Below are 22,530 nucleotides of genomic sequence, written 5' to 3'. Positions count from 1 at the left end.
AACTGTAAACTTAGTCTTTGTTACTTAGAATATGTTCCCTTAGTGTCCAAATAACTGTAAATTAAGTCTTTGTTACTTAGAATATGTTCCCCTAGTGTCCAAATAACTGTAAATTAAGTCTTTGTTACTTAGAATATGTTCCCTTAGTGTCCAAATAACTGTAAATTAAGTCTTTGTTACTTAGAATATGTTCCCCTAGTGTCCAAATAACTGTAAATTAAGTCTTTGTTACTTAGAATATGTTCCCTTAGTGTCCAAATAACTGTAAATTAAGTCTTTGTTAATTAGAATATGTTCCCTTAGTGTCCAAATAACTGTAAATTAAGTCTTTGTTACTTAGAATATGTTCCCCTAGTGTCCAAATAACTGTACATTAAGTCTTTGTTACTTAGAATATGTTCCCTTAGTGTCCAAATAACTGTAAATTAAGTCTTTGTTACTTAGAATATGTTCCCCTAGTGTCCAAATAACTGTAAATTAAGTCTTTGTTACTTAGAATATGTTCCCTTAGTGTCCAAATAACTGTAAATTAAGTCTTTGTTACTTAGAATATGTTCCCTTAGTGTCCAAATAACTGTAAATTAAGTCTTTGTTACTTAGAATATGTTCCCCTAGTGTCCAAATAACTGTAAATTAAGTCTTTGTTACTTAGAATATGTTCCCCTAGTGTCCAAATAACTGTAAATTAAGTCTTTGTTACTTAGAATATGTTCCCCTAGTGTCCAAATAACTTTAAATGAAGTCTTTGTTACTTTGAATATGTTCCCCTAGTGTCCAAATAACTATAAACTAAGTCTTTGTTACTTAGAATATGTTCCCTTAGTGTCCCAATAACTGTAAATTAAGTCTTTGTTACTTAGAATATGTTCCCTTAGTGTCCAAATAACTGTAAATTAAGTCTTTGTTACTTAGAATATGTTCCCCTAGTGTCCAAATAACTATAAACTAAGTCTTTGTTACTTAGAATATGTCCCCCTAGTGTCCAAATAACTCTAAATGAAGTCTTTGTTACTTAGAATATGTTCCCCTATTGTCCAAATAACTCTAAATGAAGTCTTTGTTACTTAGCATATGTTCCCTTAGTGTCCAAATAACTGTAAATTAAGTCTTTGTTACTTAGAATATGTTCCCCTCATGTCCAAATAACTATAAACTAAGTCTTTGTTACTTAGAATATGTTCCCCTAGTGTCCAAATAACTATAAACTAAGTCTTTGTTACTTAGAATATGTTCCCCTAGTGTCCAAATACCTCTAAATTAAGTCTTTGTTACTTAGAATATGTTCCCCTAGTGTCCAAATAACTATAAACTAAGTCTTTGTTACTTAGAATATGTTCCCCTAGTGTCCAAATAACTATAAACTAAGTCTTTGTTACTTAGAATATGTTCCCTTAGTGTCCAAATAACTGTAAATTAAGTCTTTGTTACTTAGAATATGTTCCCTTAGTGTCCAAATAACTGTAAATTAAGTCTTTGTTCTTAGAATATGTTCCCCTAGTGTCCAAATACCTCTAAATGAAGTCTTTCTTACTTAGAATATGTTCCCCTTATGTCCAAACAACTCTAAATTAAGTCTTTGTTATTTAGAATATGTTCCCCTAGTGTCCAAATAACTGTAAGTTAAGTCTTTGTTACTTAAAATATGTTCCCCTAGTGTCCAAATAACTCTAAATGAAGCCTTTGTTACTTAGAATATGTTCCCCTTTTGTCCAAATACCTCTAAATGAAGTCTTTGTTACTTAGAATATGTTCCCCTTATGTCCAAACAACTCTAAATTAAGTCTTTGTTATTTAGAATATGTTCCCCTAGTGTCCAAATAACTGTAAGTTAAGTCTTTGTTACTTAGAATATGTTCCCCTAGTGTCCATACACGCTGTGTCAGATAATGGACTACATTTCCCATCGACCCCCTCTGCTCATCTGATACAAAATACGTCACTATTATTTTGATCCGACCAATGAGCGTCGAGGATACTGCGTGGCCACAGTGACCTTGATTGGAGCCTTTTCAACAGCGAGGAGTCCAGCCTGCTGTTGAACAAATGTCTGACGGGCGGCCGTCAAAGCTGAACTAAATCGCCCCCAAAACATCCAGGTGGGACACAAAGGTGGTCGACATGGGCGGGAAAGTGTCATTTGGACTGGACGAAGAGGAGAAGGTCACCGTTATTGAAGGAGTGAAGGTAACCGTTATCTCTTTTCTTTATACACTAGTCGTCTTTTTCGTAGCTTTCAAAATATTGACTTATTATTGTTGATTTTTTTTTTCAACTAACTGTCCCCATTTGAACCTGCTCTGACGCACTCAAACCTCCTTTGCACATTTGACAGAAGGACTAGCCACAGACTGGCAAATGTTCAAGGCAAAGTGGACCACAAAAAATGTCATTAGTGGCTTTATTTGAACAACAAATCTTAGGGTACATTAAATATATATTTATTATTGCAAGTTTGTCCTTAAATAAAATAGTGAACATACTAAACAACTTGTCTTTTAGTAGTAAGTAAACAAACAAAGACTCCTATTTGGTCTGCTGACGTATGCAGTAACATATTGTGTCATTTATACACCTATTATTTTGTCCACATTATTAAGGACAAGTGGTAGAAAATGAATTATTAATCTACTTGTTCATTTACGGTTAATATCTGCTTATTTACTTTTTTAACATGTTCTAGCTACATTTCTGTTAAAATGTAATAATCACTTATTCTTCTGTTGTTTGATACTTTACATTAGTTTTGGATGATACCACACATTTAGGTATCAATCCGATACCAAGTAGTTACAGGATCATACATTGGTCATATTCAAAGTCCTCATGTGTCCAGGGACACTTTATAAACCTAATATAAATATTTAAAAAAAAAAGAAAAGATTTTGTGATGCTAAAATATCGATGAAATCATAGTAGTATCGACTAGGTACGCTCCTGTACTTGTGGATGTTAGGTGTAGATCCACCAATGGCATTTGTTTATATTGTAGTGTCCCGGAAGAGTTGGTGCTGCAGGGAATTCTGGGAATTTGTTCTGTAGTGTTTATGTATTCTCCCAAAATGTGTTTGTCATTGTTGTTTAGTGTGGTTTCACTATATGGCACATGTTTATGACAGTGTTGGCGTTGTTTATACGGTCACCCTTAGTGTGACATGTTGCGTAAGTATCTATCACAAAAAAATAAAAGTTGTAGAAATTATTGGAAACTCAAAACAGCCATGACATTATGTTCTTTACAAGTGTATGTAAACTTTTGACCTAGACTGTATATATATATGTATATAGACAAATATATATATATATATATATATATATATATATATATATATATATATATATATATATATATATATTAGGGCTGCAGCTAGCGATTATTTTTCTATCGATTAATCTATAGATTATTTTTTCGATTAATCGGTTAATCTATAGATTATTTTTTCGATTAATCTATAGATTATTTTTCCTTTTACCGATTTTTTTTTAATTTAAAATGAAGAGGAAAAAAATAAATGTAGGCCAGTTTTTTCAAAAGGCATGGCTTTTATTTACAAAAAAAAAAGTATGGCCACTCAGTCAACATTGACAACAACATGACAAAATATTCTGTAACAATGTAATCATTTAAAACTTTTAACATTTAACAAAATTAAAAGTAGCTTATTTGCTTTTTAATGTGCAAATATAAAAGTAAACATCCAGTGCAAATCTTAATATTCTGGAATAGTATAAGCATTTCAAAAGTAAAAGTATTGCTTATTTTGCTTTAAAATGTGCAAAAATAAAGATAAACATCCAATACAAAAAAGTGCAAAACGGAAATATTCTGTAACAAGTGTAAACATTTCAACAAAAGTAAAAGTATTGCTTATTTGCTAAAATGTGCAAAAATAAAGCTTAACATCCAATACAAAAAAGTGTACAGTGTAAACATTTCAACAAAAGTAAAATTATTGCTTATTTTGGTTAATAACACAACAATGATAGTATGATTAAAGTGAAAGTTAATTGTTCGTTTGTACATAGTATATGTAACTGTTAATGGTGTAAAAGGTATTTGCACAACTAATTAACGTTAGCGTTTGTGACACGTCTTGTGCCGTGGGGTTCTTTCAGGACCGCCAGACTGAACGCCAGACGGCTTTGCCAGGTTTACAATCTTTTAATTTTACACAAAGTCTTTTCTCTTCCAACTGCGCGGATTGCGCACCTGGGCACGATTGCGGCGTCGCTCTCGGCGCGCCCCGCCTCGCTGCTCGCTCGCCGCCGCCGCCTCTCCACAGCGTTAAAGAGGAGCGCGTCTTTGTAAACACTGAACAGGCACGCCAAACGCGCCTCTCAGAGCGAAACGGTGCTTTAGTTTATGAATTTACAACGCAGATACAAATGACACATTCATGTTTTTGTGTAATAATGACAACGTATACGCACGCGGACGATTGACTTGTTGATGGTGATGGCAAGAACGCTGTCGGGGGTTTTCTTTTCAAATGTTCGTTCATAGCCGTTGTGCTGCTATGATAGGCCATTTCCGCTCGACACAGTGTGCATACAACAACATTATTAGGCCGTTTATTGAAATACTCCCACACTTTTGACGACTTTTGGCGTGCTTTTTTCCCCTCGCTTGCATCGTCTGCTTTGCGCTCCGCCATGACAGTAGTGTGACGTAAATATGCGACGCGCCGACGCACAAAAACGGCGTCGACGTATTTACGTAACCGATGACGTCGACTATGTCGACGTGTCGTTTCAGCCTTAATATATATATATATATATATATATATATATATATATATATATATACAGGGACGTGCACATGATTATAGAGCGGCAGGGGCTCAATGTCAGAAAAGGGCAGGAAATTTGTTTTTGGTCCTTTGCACAATATGGAAATTAATGTAAAATTAAATTTGCTAATAGGAAGCTAACTACTTAGCTGTGTGTCCTTTGTAGGTAAAAGTGATTGCCATTTCTTTTGTGTCAACAAATTATTGTCATAATGAGTTAATTCACATTATCATAGGCTTGGAAGACATGAAAAGCAACAAAACACTGGTTTATTATTAGGCTATTTATTGTTAAAGATAAGCCCTTTAATATTGAAAATTGAACAGTGCAACATGAACTTTGAAAAAAAATACAAAAATAAATACTCAAATGGAAAAAAATTCAATGAGAAAATCTGTCCTTCTTCCCTTAACTTGATGAAAACACCATCAAGTTGTAACTTATGGTCTTTCTCACTTAATGCTCAGACTAAACAACTGAAACGCAATACAGGCCCAAAAATATGGACAAGGGGCCAGTAGAGGGCTGTAGGATGGAGGCCACCCATACCCAAATATGCTCCTCAATGTAAATTCAGGGCTTCCATGGTGCTAGTACTTGGTTTTAGCCATGCATTAAGAGGTCTGCTACCCTTAGCTGCTTCCTGGCGCTCCTTCTCCTTCCTTTTCTGTATCCTTTCTTTTTTTGGCATTGTGCTGCAGGCATAATCAACATGAATCAAGTTTAAATACAGATAGTAATATTCCTAACAGATAACCTACATCTTATAGCCCCAGAATGCTGAAATTATTATTAATAATAATAATAATAATAATAATAATAATAATAATTATTATTATTATTATCATTATCATTCTTCTTATTATTATTATTGTTATTATTATCATTATTATTATTATTATTATTATTATCATTATTATTATTATTATTATTTTGTTAACCCACACAGTAATAGCAAAGTCACAATAAACTTTATATCTAAACCTCTACTGTGAGAGAAATGTGATCCGCCGTAAAGACAGTGCGTTTTATTTTGAAAATTAAACCGGTGTTTTATTTTGTATTTTGTACACTACTTCCTGTCCCGCACGATCCGCTCTGCTCTGTGCGGAAATGATGTGCCGTGCTCAATTGATGCGCCGTGCTCCGACGTCCGGCAAAAACAGAAACTGACACATTGAATAATAGAATAATACAGCGTTTTTCTGAAATATTACCCATATTAGATGCTGAATAAGTGGACGGCGACTAGATCATAACTCACAGGTTCAAGTTGCTCCACTGTCACGTCTCCTCAGGGGCGCAGTTGGCTCTCTCTCCTCTCACTTACTCACTCACTCGCCCTCTCTCTCCCTCTCTGGCGGAAGCGGCAGGCTCAAACAACCCGGTGTTACAAGAAAACGTGGAGTTTTTGTACCGCTGTTTTTTTTACATCCCTGACAGGAATTTATTCATGTTATTTAAAGAAACCCCCCCCCCCCCCCGCCCCCCCACACACACACACAGGCAGAGGGCACTTTTTAAGAGAGGCAAAAAAGGGCAGGGGCCCAAGCACCCATAGGCCTGTATATATATATATATACACGTGCCTGTATATATATATATATATTAGAGATTTTAAATGCTATAAAATGTAATATCGGAAATGATCGGTATCGTTTTTTTTATTATTGGTATCGGGGTTTTTTTATTTTTTATTTTTTTATTAAATCAACATAAAAAACACAAGATACACGTACAATTAGTGCACTAACCCAAAAAACCTCCCTCCCCCATTTACACTCATTCACACAAAAGGGTTGCTTCTTTCTGTTATTAATATTCTGGTTCCTACATTATATATCAATATATATCAATACAGTCTGCAAGGGATACAGTCCGTAAGCACACATGATTGTGCGTGCTGCTGGTCCCCTAATAGTACTAACCTTTAACAGTTAATTTTACTCATTTTCATTAATTATTAGTTTCTATGTAACTGGTTTTATATTGTTTTACTTTCTTTTTTATTCAAGAAAATGTTTTTAATTTATTTAGCTTATTTTATTTTTTTTAATTTTTTTTTAAAAAGTACCTTATCTTCACCATACCTGGTTGTTCAAATTAGGCATAATAATGTGTTAATTCCACGACTGTATATATCGGTATCGGTTGATATCGGTATCGGTAATTAAGAGTTGGACAATATCGGAATATCGGATATCGGCAAAAAAAACATTATCAGACATCCCTAATATATATATATATATATATATATATATATATATATATATATATATATATATATATATATATATATATGTGTATACATATATATGTATATATGAAAAACTATTTTCTCTATACCGCGTTCCATGTTTGGACATATGGGTGTATTGCACATGCTCATAGAGCAGTGTTTTTCAACCACTGTGCCGCGGAACACTAGTGTGCCGTGAGATATTGTCTGGTGTGCCGTGGGAAATTATACCACTTCACCTATTTGGTCCAAAAAATATTTTTTGCAAATCAATAATCATAATAATGTGCTGTTGTCTAGTGCCTGTGCTGTGTAGAGCTTGGCAGGGTAATCTTGTAATACTCCATATCAGTAGGTAGTTCATTGCTTTGTAGAAGTCGGAACGCTTCGAGGATGGTTTGTCGTGATCCCAATATGCAGAGCACCGCGGGAGACAGCGTGCTCGTAAAAAGGTATGTAACGCTTAGACCAAAAATAAACAAAAGGCACTGAAGCCTAGGGATGGCTATGCAAAACAAAAGTAAAACTGAACTGGTTACAAAGTAAACAAAAACAGAATGCTGGACGACAGCAAAAACTTACAGCGTGGGGAGCACAAAGTACATCCGTACATGATATGACAATCAACAATGTCCCCACAAAGAAGGATAGCGTATGCACAACTTAAATAGTCTTGATTGCGAAAACAAAGCAGGTGCGGGCAATAGCACTCAAAGGAAGCTGCTACAGGAGAACTAATACGAAATAATTCAATGTATATACCCTGATGATTATCTTGTGTGATGACTGTATTATGATGATAGTATATATCTGATAGTATATATCTGTATCATGAATCAGTGGACCCCGACTTAAACAAGTTGAAAAACGTATTCGGGTGTTACCATTTAGTGGTCAATTGTACAGAATATGTACTTCACTGTGCAACCTACTAATAAAAGTCTCAATCAATCAAAAAAACACCAACAAAACAGGAAGGGTCACCAAAATAACAGCGCAAGACAGGAACTAAAGCACTACACACAGGAAACAACAACAAACTCAAATTAACAACCTGGTGGAGTTTCATTTTTTAACCTTTTCTGCTGGTGGTGTGTTTTTTTTTAATGAAAAAAATGTGCCTTGGCTCAAAAAAGGTTGAAAAACACTGCCATAGAGTACCAATAAAATGTGTCACTTTCCATGTCTCTGGACATGAAAACAATAGAAGGGAACTCTTGACCGCGACAAACTTGTTTTGACGACGCTGTTCTTCTTCGTCTTCTTCTGTTGTTGTTCCGGGTCACTCACAGACCGGGACACTGAAAGGAGACACTTGGACCAGATCCCTTCCATTGACATTTCAACTTCCAAATGCCAAAACAGTACTTGTTCAACTAGAAACAGTGCATCTAAATCAACTTGAACTTGATCACAGCCTTTCTGAACATGTGCCCCCTGCTAGTTTTTGTGGCCCGAGAGCAGTGTTTTTCAACCCTTTTTGAGCCAAGGCACATTTTTTGCGTTGAAAAAATCCGGAGGCACACCACCAGCAGAAATCATAAACTCAGTTGACAGTTAAAAGTCATTGTTGGATATAAACCAAGCATGCCTCACTATAGCTCTTGTCTCAAAGTAGGTGTACTGTCACCACCTGTCACATCACGCCGTGACTTATTTGGAGTTTTTTGCTGTTTTTCTGTGTGTAGTGTTTTAGTTCTTGTCTTGCGCTCCTATTTTGGTGTTTTTTTCTCTTTTTTTTGGTATTTTCCTGTAAATCAAATCAAATCAAATCAACTTTATTTATAGAGCACATTTAAAATTTACCACAGGGGTAGCCAAAGTGCTGTACAATGAACAGGTTAAAAGATAAAACGAGTACCGAGCAAACACAACACAACACAAACAGAACACGATAAAAAAAATTAATAATTAAAATAGAATTAATAAAAACATAAAAACATAAAAACAGGATCACAGCAGGTGTATTATGGGGCGCCATTGCAGGATGGATATCACTCAGTGTTAAAAGCCATGGAATAAAAGTATGTTTTTAAGAGAGATTTAAAAACAGGAAGAGAGGAGGCTTGTCTAACACTCAGGGGTAGGTCGTTCCAGAGCTTGGGAGCAGCAACGGCGAAAGCTCTGTCACCTCTAAGCTTCAGCCTTGTGTCAGGGACCGTCAACAGCAGCTGATCGGCTGATCTTAAGGATCGGGTGGGGCAGTAAGGCTGAAGGAGGTCGGAGAGATAGGTTGGCGCGAGGTTGTTTAGACATTTAAAAACAAATAAAGGGAGTTTAAAATGTATTCGGTAACGCACAGGGAGCCAGTGAAGGGACGCTAAAATAGGGGTGATGTGCTCACGTCTGCGGGTCTGTGTTAGCAGACGAGCAGCAGAGTTCTGCACGAGCTGCAGGCGGGCGAGGGAGGCCTGGCTAATGCCAACATACAGGGCATTACAGTAATCAAGACGAGTCGAGATAAAAGCGTGGATTAATTTCTCAAGATCATGTCTTGATAGAAGCGGTTTCACTTTCGCTATTTGGCGTAATTGATAAAAGCTTTTTTGAACGACGCTGCTGATTTGTTTTTCGAATTTAAAATCTGAGTCAAACTTTACCCCCAGGTTTGTGACACAGTCGCTGAGATACGGGGTCAGAGTGCCGAGGTCAACGTTGGGGGAGGGAGAGCGACTTGGACCGAACAACATAACTTCTGTTTTATCTTCATTTAGGCTCAGGAAGTTAGCTGAAAGCCAGACTTTGATGTCGTGCAGGCAGTCAATAAGACGTTGAACCGTGTTATTTTGTGCCATGGGAAAATAAATCTGGCTATCATCGGCATAAAAATGAAATGCAATACTGTACTTCCTAAAAATAGAACCAAGGGGGAGAAGGTAAAGCGCAAATAAAATTGGGGCAAGGATTGAGCCCTGGGGGACCCCATGTGGTAAAGGAGCTGTGGACGACATAAAACTGTCTACTTTTACACAAAAACTCCTGTCGGTTAGGTACGACCGGAACCAGTTGAGGGCGGCGCCCTTAATGCCCACACAGTTCTCAAGACGAGTGATTAAGGTGGCGTGGTCGACGGTGTCGAACGCAGCAGACAGATCTAAAAGCACCAGGACAACATATTTACCAGAATCAGTGGACAGGAGGATATCGTTAAAAACTTTTAGAAGCGCTGACTCTGTGCTGTGGAGGGCTTTAAAACCGGATTGGAACAGCTCAGTGATACCATTATCCTCTAAGAAGGGCAACAACTGACTGTAGACAACCTTCTCTAATATTTTGGAAATGTATGGAAGATTAGAGATAGGTCTGAAGTTAGAGAGGAGAGAGGGGTCGAGGCTGGGTTTTTTAAGTAGAGGTCGTACCACTGCATGTTTAAACTCTACTGGAACTATTCCAGAAGAGAGGCTACTATTGATAATGTTAAGGACACTTGATCCAATAGTAGCAAGTACCTCCTTAAACAGGCGAGGTGGGAGGGCATCTGCAGGAGAACCAGAGGGCTTCATATGACTAACTGTGTCACTTAAAAAAGAAAAGGACACCGGCTCAAACTGATGGAAAACAGAAGAGAAATGCAGGGGAACAGAAGGGTCATATGAAGGCTGAGATAGACTGGCTCTAGTTGACACAATTTTGTCAGTGAAAAAATGGAGACAATTTTCACAGAATTCAAAAGAAGCATCAAAACCAGCAGATTTGGGAGCATCAATGACAGTGTTAATAGTTTTAAACAGAACTCTGGGGTTGTTACAGTTAGAAGATATAATCTGAGATAGATATATATTCATTTCTGCTTTTACAGTCATCTGAAAGGAAAACAGGCTTTCTTTAAAAATGGCAAAGGACACATGCAGCCTGTCTTTTTTTTTTTTTTTGCAGTTGCATGTCTTAGATGCTGTGGGGCTGTCTTGGTTGACAAGACTCTGCAGCATCGCGTGGACATCGGGGGAAGTACCTCTGGATTGGCAGACCGGGGTGGTGGTTCCTCTCTTTAAGAAGGGGAACCGGAGGGTGTGTTCTAACTATCGTGGGATCACACTCCTCAGCCTTCCCGGTAAGGTCTATTCAGGTGTACTGGAGAGGAGGCTACGCCGGATAGTCGAACCTCGGATTCAGGAGGAACAGTGTGGTTTTCGTCCTGGTCGTGGAACTGTGGACCAGCTCTATACTCTCGGCAGGGTCCTTGAGGGTGCATGGGAGTTTGCCCAACCAGTATACATGTGTTTTGTGGACTTGGAGAAGGCATTCGACCGTGTCCCTTGGGAAGTCCTGTGGGGAGTGCTCAGAGTGTACGGGGTATCGGACTGTCTGATTGTGGCAGTCCGCTCCCTGTATGATCAGTGCCAGAGCTTGGTCCGCATTGCCGGCAGTAAGTCGGACACGTTTCCAGTGAGGGTTGGACTCCGCCAAGGCTGCCCTTTGTCCCCGATTCTGTTCATAACTTTTATGGACAGAATTTCTAGGCGCAGTCAAGGCGTTGAGGGGATCTGGTTTGGTGGCTGCAAGATTAGGTCTCTGCTTTTTGCAGATGATGTGGTCCTGATGGCTTCATCTGGCCAGGATCTTCAGCTCTCGCTGGATCGGTTCGCAGCTGAGTGTGAAGCGACTGGGATGAGAATCAGCACCTCCAAGTCCGAGTCCATGGTTCTCGCCCGGAAAAGGGTGGAGTGCCATCTCCGGGTTGGGGAGGAGATCTTGCCCCAAGTGGAGGAGTTCAAGTACCTCAGAGTCTTGTTCACGAGTGAGGGAAGAGTGGATCGTGAGATCGACAGGCGGATCGGTGCGGCGTCTTCAATAATGCGGACACTGTATCGATCCGTTGTGGTGAAGAAGGAGCTGAGCCGGAAGGCAAAGCTCTCAATTTACCGGTCGATCTACGTTCCCATCCTCACCTATGGTCACGAGCTTTGGGTTATGACCGAAAGGACAAGATCACGGGTACAAGCGGCCGAAATGAGTTTCCTCCGCCGGTATGGCGGGGCTCTCCCTTAGAGATAGGGTGAGAAGCTCTGTCATCCGGGGGGAGCTCAAAGTAAAGCCGCTGCTCCTCCACATCGAGAGGAGCCAGATGAGGTGGTTCGGGCATCTGGTCAGGATGCCACCCGAACGCCTCCCTAGGGAGGTGTTTAGGGCACGTCCGACCGGTAGGAGCCCGCGGGGAAGACCCAGGACACGTTGGGAAGACTATGTCTCCCGGCTGGCCTGGGAACGCCTCGGGGTCCCACAGGAAGAGCTGGACGAAGTGGCTGGGGAGAGGGAAGTCTGGGCTTCCCTGCTTAGGCTGCTGCCCCCGCGACCCGACCTCGGATAAGCGGAAGAAGATGGATGGATGGATGGCAGTTGCATGTCTTATATTTCCCGCATCTGCTTTGTTTTAGCAATCAAGAATATTTCAGTTGTTTTCATCCTTCTTTGTGAGGACATAGTTGATTGTCACGTCATGTTCGGATGTACATTGTGGACGCCGTCTTTGCTCCACAGTAAGTTTTTGCTGTCGTCCAGCATTCTGTTTTTGTTTACTCTGTAGCAAGTTCAGTTTTACTTTCGTTCTGCATAGCCTTCCCTAAGCTTCAATGCCTTTTCTTAAGGGCACTGGCCTTTTTGTTTATTTTTGATTTAAGCATAAGACACCTTTTTACCTGCATTTACAAAGTAATTAGCTACCGGGTGCCACCTACTGATATGGAAGAGTATTACACGGTTACTCTGCCGAGCTCTAGACAGCACCGACACTCAACAACAACACATCATTTGCAGACTATAATTACTGGTTTGCAAAATATGTTTTTAACCCAAATATGTGAAATTAGATAATCTCCCACGGCACACCAGACCACAGTGGTTGAAAAACACTGCCCTAGAGTGTTTATGCCAGGTACCGGAAGCCCTCACCGAGACCATCAAACTAGAACTCCTTCAAACTGGTTTCAGTTGAAGCAAGTTCTGATGGCAGTTGAGGGTTGTTTTCTAGGTCAGCATATCTTTAACTCCATTATTGGAGTCAATGGGTGTGTGAGTATTTTACCTCACAAACTATTTTTCCAGCTCTCAGAGGATGTTCTCAGACGAATGAGGGACGCCCAAGGGTCTGGCAGCTCCAAGAACTCTCAGCAAGACGCCCACAAAACATCAAGTATGTTGCCTTTAGAACAGGGGTGTCAAACTCCTTTTAGGGCCATGTGGCAGTTATGGCTGCTTGTAACAGTGAATAATATGTCAATACTAGAATTTGCAATTTCAGTAGGAACTGCGTGCGAATGCCCTACGTGCGCAAGCCGCGGAACTGCAGATACGCGTGAGTGGAACTGAAATGCTTGAATGTCCAGGGTGAGTGGAGTGTGTGGATGTTGGAACTGTTCGAATCGGTTGAAAAATGTGGGATATGGAGAGTTTTGTATATTGCCCGTTCATTTTCAATGGGGCAAAATTCCTGGTAATTCCGAGTAATAAGGACATTTTCAGAACGGGGGAACATGCTGGCTTGAATGTCCAGGACGAGTGGAGTGTGTGGATGGTGGAACAGTTCAAATGGGATGAGGAATGTGGGATATGTAGTCGATTTTATATTTCCCATTCATTGTCAATGGGGGGAAAATTCTGTAAAAAGACAGGAATTTTGGGAAAGGAAAAACATTGTTTTTTTGTTATTGTGTGTGGATGGTTGAAAGGTTGGAATCATGTTTAAAACCTCTAAAGGCTTGGACAGCACCTTTTAGCTCTTATTTCCAAAATTGTGTACACTACTGAATTGGGGTCTTATGGCCACTTATGTGGACACTTATACTGCCATCTGGTGGTGTCAGAAGAGTATAATATACAATGGAATTTGGAAAAAAAGTGTAAAAATAAGAATTAGCATTTCATTAAACTTGAAGTACATGTTTGTGTACTTATGGACTAAGTACATCATATCAAAAGATGATTCTTAGTTTTTATTCTAATTTGGGTCCAATAAGCCCAAATAGCAAAGAGAAATAAAAAAAAGCATGTTAACAAACAGCTTGGGCCTTAAGAGGTTAAAAATGGCGCAACATTTTGAGAATTTAGGTCGTCGTAGAATTTCGGGAATGCCGTGAATTTCTGAAAATATTGATAATAGCACAATTGTCCTAAATTATATGAATGGGTTGCCGTTGGAATTTTTGGAAATGGTTGAAAAATGTTGACGTAGTAACAGTTTTAATTGAGAATGAGTATTTAAGAATTCCTGGAATTTCGGGAAAAACGGAAATTTGTACGAACAAAAATAGGAGCATTTGTTGTTCCAACTAAGAGGAATGTTTTGAAGGTGGAATGGTCAAAAACAGTAAAAAAATGTGTGAATTCCTGGAGGTTTTTTTTAAATTGGTAGTTTGATTATCCAAGGTGAGTGGAGTGTGTGCAATGCTTGGGAATTCACACAATAAATTGCCTCATGATATCATAAATGATAAATAAATGATAAATAACATATTTATTAATTATTTATATTTTTACGTACACTTAAAACAAATCTGTAGAGTAGATTTTACATAAAAAAACTAACCCCTCAATTGCCAAAATTTTGCCGGAAAATGTACAATGTTTTTTTTACAGCATATAAATGGAAACTGGAAAAACAGTACCTGTTTTTACTGTAAATTCTACGGTTGTTGTTTTTTTTTTACAGTGTATTACTGTAAATGGAAAAAGGATTTTATTTTTATTCACGGTAAAATTTTGGCGACTGAGCTAACCGTTTTTTTTTTACCATAAAAATAGTTTTTAGAAGGCACAACTTGATGGATAACTTGCTTTAAAATCATGAATCAAGCCGATATTTAAGACATTTTTTTGATTTTAACAAAGAAAATAAGTTTGGTATGTAGAATTAAATCACGTTTAAAAGATATGAAATTTGCTCGCAGTACATGTATCTTTTTCTGTCAAAATAGAAAGTGGACTATATTTATTAAGAAAAGACAAATTAACTTTAGGCTTTCGCGGGCCATATAAAACGATGTGGTGGGCAAGATCTGGCCCCCGGGCCTTGAGTTTGACACCTGTGCTTTAAAGATATCAAATTTTCAGCATTTGTTCTTTTTTTGTTCTTTCTATTGAGTTTATCATAACAGGAAGTGTAAATATGTTGCTAATTATCCTGGTATTTCTTTGGCGGGGTTTCCAGATTTAAAACCGCCCAGAGCGTCCACCACTGAAGTGCAGCAAGAAATTCGTAGAAAGTGAGTGCTCAGAGTTTTAATTTCGATTTGATGTCAATTGTGTGCAAGCTCGACATAGACATCAGTGGTGCATGTGCAAAATGGGCAGCTTGGAGTCTGAAATGCTATTTTGACCCTCTCTAATTCAAATAACTTGCATGATTTCAGATCTATAATCTCCTGTGTTGTGTCATGTCTGTGTGATCATGTTTCGTTTTAGTCATGTTCTGTTTTGTTTTTGGACTTTTTGTGCACTTTTGTTTTGTTTTGTCACCATAGCAACCATTAGTTTTCACCTGTCACGTCACGCACCTGTTTCACGTTTTGAGTCACGCACCTGCTTTCACTAATCATGTCTATAGTATTTAAGTTCATTGTTTTCAGTTTGTCGTGCTGACGACATCCCGCATTTATGCTTCTGCACACTCTCCACACACCCTTAAGACCCTTGCTGCTCTTTTTTCATGCCGGTTCCATGCCAAGTACCGTATTTTCCGCACCATAAACCGCCCTGGGTTATAAGCCGCGCCTTCAATGAACGGCATATTTCAAAACTTTGTCCACCTATAAGCCGCCCCGTGTTATAAGCCGCATCTAACTGCGCTAAAGGGAATGTCAAAAAAACAGTCAGATAGGTCAGTCAAACTTTAATAATATATTACAAACCAGCGTGATGTGGGCGCGCATGGAGTCGTATATCAACATGGACGGAGCTGCGTGAAAAAAGCCACCCGGCCTCTTCGCGTAAACTTCCCTTAACCACTCGCTCATCTTTTCTTCATCCATCCATCCCTTCGAGTTAGCTTTTATGATGACGCCGGCTGGAAAGGTCTCTTTTGGCAAGGTCTTCCTTTTGAATATCACCATGGGTGGAAGTTTCTGGCCATTAGCATGGCAAGCTAGAACCACAGTGAAGGACGACTTCTCATTCCCTGTGGTGCGAATATTCACCGTACGTGCTCCCGTTGTATCCACAGTGCGGTTCACAGGAATATCAAAAGTCAGTGGAACCTCGTCCATGTTGATAATGTTCTCTGGCCGGATCTTTTTTTCAGCTCTCTTGTTTTTACAATATGCACGGAAAGTAGCCAGCTTTTCTTGAAAGTCTTTAGGCAGTTGCTGTGAAATAGTAGTCCGTGTGCGGATGGAGAGATTGCGTTTTTTCATGAACCGGAAACCTGTCGCTTAGTAGGAGCCATTTTGTGGTCTTTACAGATGTAAACACACAAAGGAAATGAAACGTAATATCCGCGCGCTTCTTCTTCTTCTTCTACGGGGGCGGGTGGTTGCTTACAGTAGAAGAAGAAGCGCTTCCTCTTCTATGGGGGCGGGTGCTTACCTTGGCGGTTGCTTGGCGTAGAAGAAGAAGCGCTTCCTCTTCTACGGGGAAAAAAGATGGCGGCTGTTTACCGTAGTTGCGAGACCTAAACTTTATGAAAATGAATCTTAATATTAATCCATATATAAAGCGCACCGGGTTATAAGCCGCACTGTCAGCTTTTGAGTAAATTTGTGGTTTTTAGGTGCGGCTAATAGTGCGGAAAATACGGTAAGTTTTTGTTTATTAAGCCACAGTTAGTGTTTTTTGTTGTTCATAGTTTCTGCCTTTGTGCAAGTATTTGTTTTCATAGCCAAGTCGTTTCTCCGCCACTGTGCGCGCTTTTCGTTTGTACTTTTTTTTGATAAAATTAAATAAATCATGTACTTACATTCCCGTCTCGCCCGAGCCAACTTTCCGTTGCATCCCGGAAAAGCAAACACCCAGGACCAAGTCTTGACATGTTGCTCCGATTTAACTGCACTTTGCTTTCAATTTATCAGTCAATTATGTCTAAAATCCTTTCAAAGTAAAATAATAAAATGTGACCTTTTGTCCTGATTTCAGTTTTGAGAAGCAGCAGGCCTTGGTGCAGGAGCAGCTGACCAGACTGGCCCAGACTGTGGGCTTAGACCACCCGAGTCGCTCGGTCATCATGGAGAAAGGGAAGGCCTGGGAGGAGCAGGAAAAGGCCAAGATGCTGGTGAGTCGCACCGTGTTTGCAGAACAATGATTAGTGCAAAGTGCTACTTTGACTTTATTCTGATAATTTCCCCCAAAACATAAATATTGTAGACACAAAAAGCCCTACTATCAAAAACTACACAAAAACGTTTCTTGAAAAAAAAAAAAGACATTTATTCAACAGTACACCTTCACTTATACATTAGTAACAACACTTCTTCAGATATAACTGAATATGCAATGTTCCAAAATCTAAACTAGTCCATATTTTCAAAGGACATTTTTCTGCAGCAAAAGTTGAACCGCAAGCCTTCTTTTGGCCTGCAGCACCATCTGCTGTTTAGACTTATAATGACATGTTTAGAAAGCAACATTTGACTTACTCATTTGGATTTGGATCTTTATTCATGACATATTTATTAGGGTGTCAAAAATATTGAGTACACTCATGGGATTTACCGCAAAAAATGTTGCATCATTGACGTATATATGCAGATAAATCACGCAAAGTATTTAGACTGCACATGTTGCTTTACCTCCTCAATTGTTTTCTGTGATCAAACCCAATAAATAATAATCAATTCAAATTGATCAGCAACATTAACTCAGGTGCACAGTATGAAAACACTTCAACCTACAAAACAAAAATGAATAAAACAATTGTGCTGATTTTTTTTGTAGTAAGATGAGGAAATCAGGATTATTGGCTACAATGAGCACGTTTTGCTTTCTGAAATAGGGTTTGAAGCATGATACTGATACCTCTAATATATATATGTTTGTGCATATTTATATATAAGTGTGTGTGTGTGTGTGTATATAGTAGTGTTGTAACGTTGGCACCGGTACTGGTACTAAAATTATTTAGATACTTTTCGGTACTTTTCTAAATAAAGGGGACCACAAAAAATTGCATTATTGGCTTTATTTTAACAAAAAATCTTAGGGTACATGAAACATATGTTTATTATTGCAGTTAAGTCCTTAAATAAACTAGTGAACATACTAGACAACTTGTCTTTTAGTAGTAAGTAAACAAACAAAGGCTCCTAATTAGTCTGCTGACGTATGCAGTAGGGATGTCCCGATCCGATATTTGGATCGGATCGGCTGCCGATATTTGCCAAAAATTGCGTATCGGCAAGGCATGGGAAAATGCCGATCCAGATCCAGTTTAAAAAAAATCCGGTCCGTGTTTTCCAACGCACCGATTTAAATAATACATTCCACTTTTCTGCTGCTCCGTAATTTCCGTTCCGCATTTTCCAGCACACCTTCAACAAATCCACATGTCTGTGGATTCTAACGCAGTTGCTTTTAGCTGCTGGCATTACACGACAGGCTCTTCTCACTCTTTCCTGTGTCTCCCTCTCACAGACAGCAAGCGCACCTTCTTACACACGTCACATACTGTCACGTCATACGTCACATACGTATACGCCCTCTCCCAGCAGAGAGGTAACAGAATGGCTAACGTTAGCTGTGATGCTAGCGCAGCCGCTAAGGTGCGCGCCTGCTCAAGCGTCTTCTGCGCACGGCAAATCTATGCCACACACAAAATCAAATAAAAAAATAAGCGCATAACAATTTTCGACACACGGACACGACAGAGAAAACAGTTTTCGTCATCATTGTTCAAATATTGTAAGGTCTGTCGAGACGCTTATCTCCATTCGGTGCCACACGTCCACACCATCGCCGAGGCAAACATTTCCAGATCAACACCGCATGAAAAAAATAGTGATTTTTTTTAGTTGTGATTTCCCTCTCTGCATGAAAGTTTAAAAGTAGCATATATTAATGCAGTATGAAGAAGAATGTTTTAATGTAGACATGCAAGCCTTGAAAGAAAATTTTGAAAATCAAGACTACATTTCCTGCAAATGGGTGCATTTCTACCCTATATTTTAACTTTAGATTTATTCTCATATCAAACTCTTTTAGTTGTCTTTTTGACACTTACATCCGGCGCCCCCCTCCACACCCTGGATTATAAATAATGTAAATAATTCAATGTGATTATCTTGTGTGATGACTGTATTATGATGATAGTATATATCTGATAGTATATATCTGTATCATGAATCAATTTAAGTGGACCCCGACTTAAACAAGTTGAAAAACTTATTGGGGTGTTACCATTTAGTGGTCAATTGTACGGAATATGTACTTCACTGTGCAACCTACTAATAAAAGTCTCAATCAATCAATCAAAACACATAGAATCATCATACTGCTGTGATTATATGCATCAAGTGTTCATTCAAGGCTAAGGCAAAATATCGAGATATATATCGTGTATCGCAATATGGCCTTAAAATATCGCAATATTAAAAAAAGGCCATATCGCCCAGCCCTAGTTCAATGATGCCATTTCTGTTTGTCATGTATAATTTTGTCTATTTTGTGTTTATCCTTGAATAAACAGGTCAGTTTCTTGTTACCAACCATTGTGTATTATTCAAACTCCCCTAATTCAGCTGGCTAGTTGTTATCAAGAGTACTAAAACCCTTTTCAACATGATTCTGACAACTAAGTAGGCTAAATAACTTTAAACTTTAATACATGCTCGGATAGGCCATTACCGGTCAGTATTGGCATCGGTCAGTATCGGTATCGGATCGGAAGTGCAAAAACAATATCGGTATCGGATCGGAGGTGCAAAAACCTGGATCGGGACATCCCTAGTAATGTTTGTACAATAGTTGACTTGTGCACAGTAGAAAGCAGTTGAAATGAATTCTGAGGTCCCCCAGTAATGCTTGGAGTGCAGAGTTACATCCCTACTTATGTTTGTATGTGATTGCATTGCCAAGAAACACTTGTCTCTTTTAAATGTGCTGTGTGTGAATACACTTGATTTGACCAGACTCAGCTTGAAACAGATTCAGTTCCCAAAACCCTTAGTTCAAATCCCAACAATGGCCAATGATTTCTCCCTGGCATTTTAATTAAGCGAGCACAGCCGCCATAAACAACACCGTGCAAGTGTAAACTATGCTCTCGGCAGCTGTCTGCCTTAAGTGGTGAATGACTCCCAACTTGTCGTATAAAAGGTAGCAGAAAAAAAAAACAGCTGCCAGTCTTTGGAGATGGCACAGTTCTTTCTGCAGTTCAACAAGCCAGCCCATGACTGACATCCTTAAATAGACGACGTGTTACAAAAACAGCCGACTCCTCTCCTCACTTCCAGTAACACCTCCTCCCCCAACTATTCCCTTCTCTGAGGTGTCATTCTTTTTGCAAATACAACCTCATCAACACGGGCTTGCTGCAGTCTACAAACAACAAGCATCTGTTCTACACTTGCTGGCATATACACCTTTTTCTTTATACTGTATAGCAGGGGTGCTCATTACGTCGATCGCGAGCTACCGGTCGATCACGGAGGGTGTGTCAGTCGATCACCAGCCAGGCATTAAAAAAATAGTCCTAAAAATGAGCGATCATAAATCTTCACTATGACGTCACTTTCGTCACTTCATTGACATTCACGGCACCCGAGGGTCTTTTGAGATGACGCTGGCTGCTGCCAGCTCATTAAAATTATCGACTGGAAGGCGAGAAACACTTTATTTCAACAGACTCTGGCGCCGTACCTGTCGTCAAAACTCCAAAGACCGACTGCTAACAAAATAAGAGTCTCAGAAAGCTGGCGTGCACAAGCTAGCAAGCTACGGGGTTTGCCGCCAATGTATTTCTTGTAAAGTGTATACAAAGGAGTACGGAAGCTGGACAAATAAGATGCCAAAAACCAACCACTTTCATGTGGTATTGGACAGAAAGGAGGACTTTTTTTCTCCTCCATTCGAAATTGCGGACGTTATCAGCACCACTGTCTGATTCCAATCAATGCAAGTCATCAGAATCAGGTAATACACCAACTTATATTATTGTCTTCAACAAAGAAAGGAATCTATATGTGTTAAACATGCTTGTATTATCTTTAAACACCTTTAACTTGTTAACAATATTAACTATATGTGTTAAACATGCTTGTATTATCTTTAAACACCTTTAACTTATTAACAATATTAACTGTGTTAAACATGCTTGTATTATCTTTAAACACCTTTAACTTGTTAACAATATTAACTATATGTGTTAAACATGCTTGTATTATCTTTAAACAACTTTAACTTGTTAACAATATTAACTATATGTGTTAAACATGCTTGCATTATCATTAAACACCTTTAACTTGTTAACAATATTAACTATATGTGTTAAACATGCTTGTATTATCTTTAAACAACTTTAACTTGTTAACAATATTAACTATATGTGTTAAACATGCTTGCATTATCATTAAACACCTTTAACTTGTTAACAATATTAACTATATGTGTTAAACATGCTTGTATTATCTTTAAACACCTTTAACTTGTTAACAATATTAACTATATGTGTTAAACATGCTTGTATTATCTTTAAACAACTTTAACTTGTTAACAATATTAACTATATGTGTTAAACATGCTTGCATTATCATTAAACACCTTTAACTTGTTAACAATATTAACTATATGTGTTAAACATGCTTGTATTATCTTTAAACAACTTTAACTTGTTAACAATATTAACTATATGTGTTAAACATGCTTGCATTATCATTAAACACCTTTAACTTGTTAACAATATTAACTATATGTGTTAAACATGCTTGTATTATCTTTAAACAACTTTAACTTGTTAACAATATTAACTATATGTGTTAAACATGCTTGTATTATCTTTAAACCCCTTTAACTTGTTAACAATATTAACTATATGTGTTAAACATGCTTGCAATATCTTTAAACACCTTTAACTTGTTAACAATATTAACTATATGTATTAAACATACTTGTATTATCATTAAACACCTTTAATTTATTAACAATATTAACTATGTGTTAAACATGCTTGTATTATCTTTAAACACCTTTAACTTGTTAACAATATTAACTATATGTGTTAAACATGCTTGCAATATCTTTAAACACCTTTAACTTGTTAACAATATTAACTATATGTATTAAACATGCTTGTATTATCATTAAACACCTTTAATTTATTAACAATATTAACTATATGTATTAAATATACTTGTATTATCATTAAACACCTTTAACTTGTTAATAATATTAACTATATGTATTAAACATACTTGTATTATCATTAAACACCTTTAATTTATTAACAATATTAACCATATGTTTTAAACATGCTTGTATTATCATTAAACACCTTTAACTTGTTAACAAAAACATATATTTCATAAATAAGTAAATATAAATTATATATATGAATGAGGTAGATCCCCACGACTTGATCAGTTGAA

At 38.1% G+C, this 22,530-nt stretch overlaps 1 protein-coding gene across 2 annotated transcripts in view; it reads left to right on the top strand.

Annotated features, from left to right (window-relative positions):
• Positions 1-1,973: 1,973 nt before the first annotated feature.
• LOC133578245 (MICOS complex subunit mic25-a-like) overlaps positions 1,974-22,530 on the top strand; it is a 135,330-nt gene continuing 114,773 nt past the window's right edge. The window contains exons 1-4 of one of the 2 annotated variants that reach the window (XM_061932512.1): positions 1,974-2,184; positions 13,070-13,157; positions 15,171-15,225; positions 17,090-17,225. In XM_061932512.1, the coding sequence (XP_061788496.1) occupies positions 2,119-2,184; positions 13,070-13,157; positions 15,171-15,225; positions 17,090-17,225 (345 nt within the window). In that variant the 5' untranslated portion in view covers positions 1,974-2,118. The remainder of the gene's footprint in view (positions 2,185-13,069; positions 13,158-15,170; positions 15,226-17,089; positions 17,226-22,530) is intronic. The other variant, XM_061932513.2, reaches the window with a different exon arrangement.

The sequence above is a fragment of the Nerophis lumbriciformis genome, linkage group LG38, assembly GCF_033978685.3.
Source record: "Nerophis lumbriciformis linkage group LG38, RoL_Nlum_v2.1, whole genome shotgun sequence".
NCBI lineage: Eukaryota > Metazoa > Chordata > Actinopteri > Syngnathiformes > Syngnathidae > Nerophis > Nerophis lumbriciformis.
The sequence above is the reverse complement of the archived record's forward strand: the minus strand, read 5'-3'. Positions and strand labels throughout refer to the sequence as shown.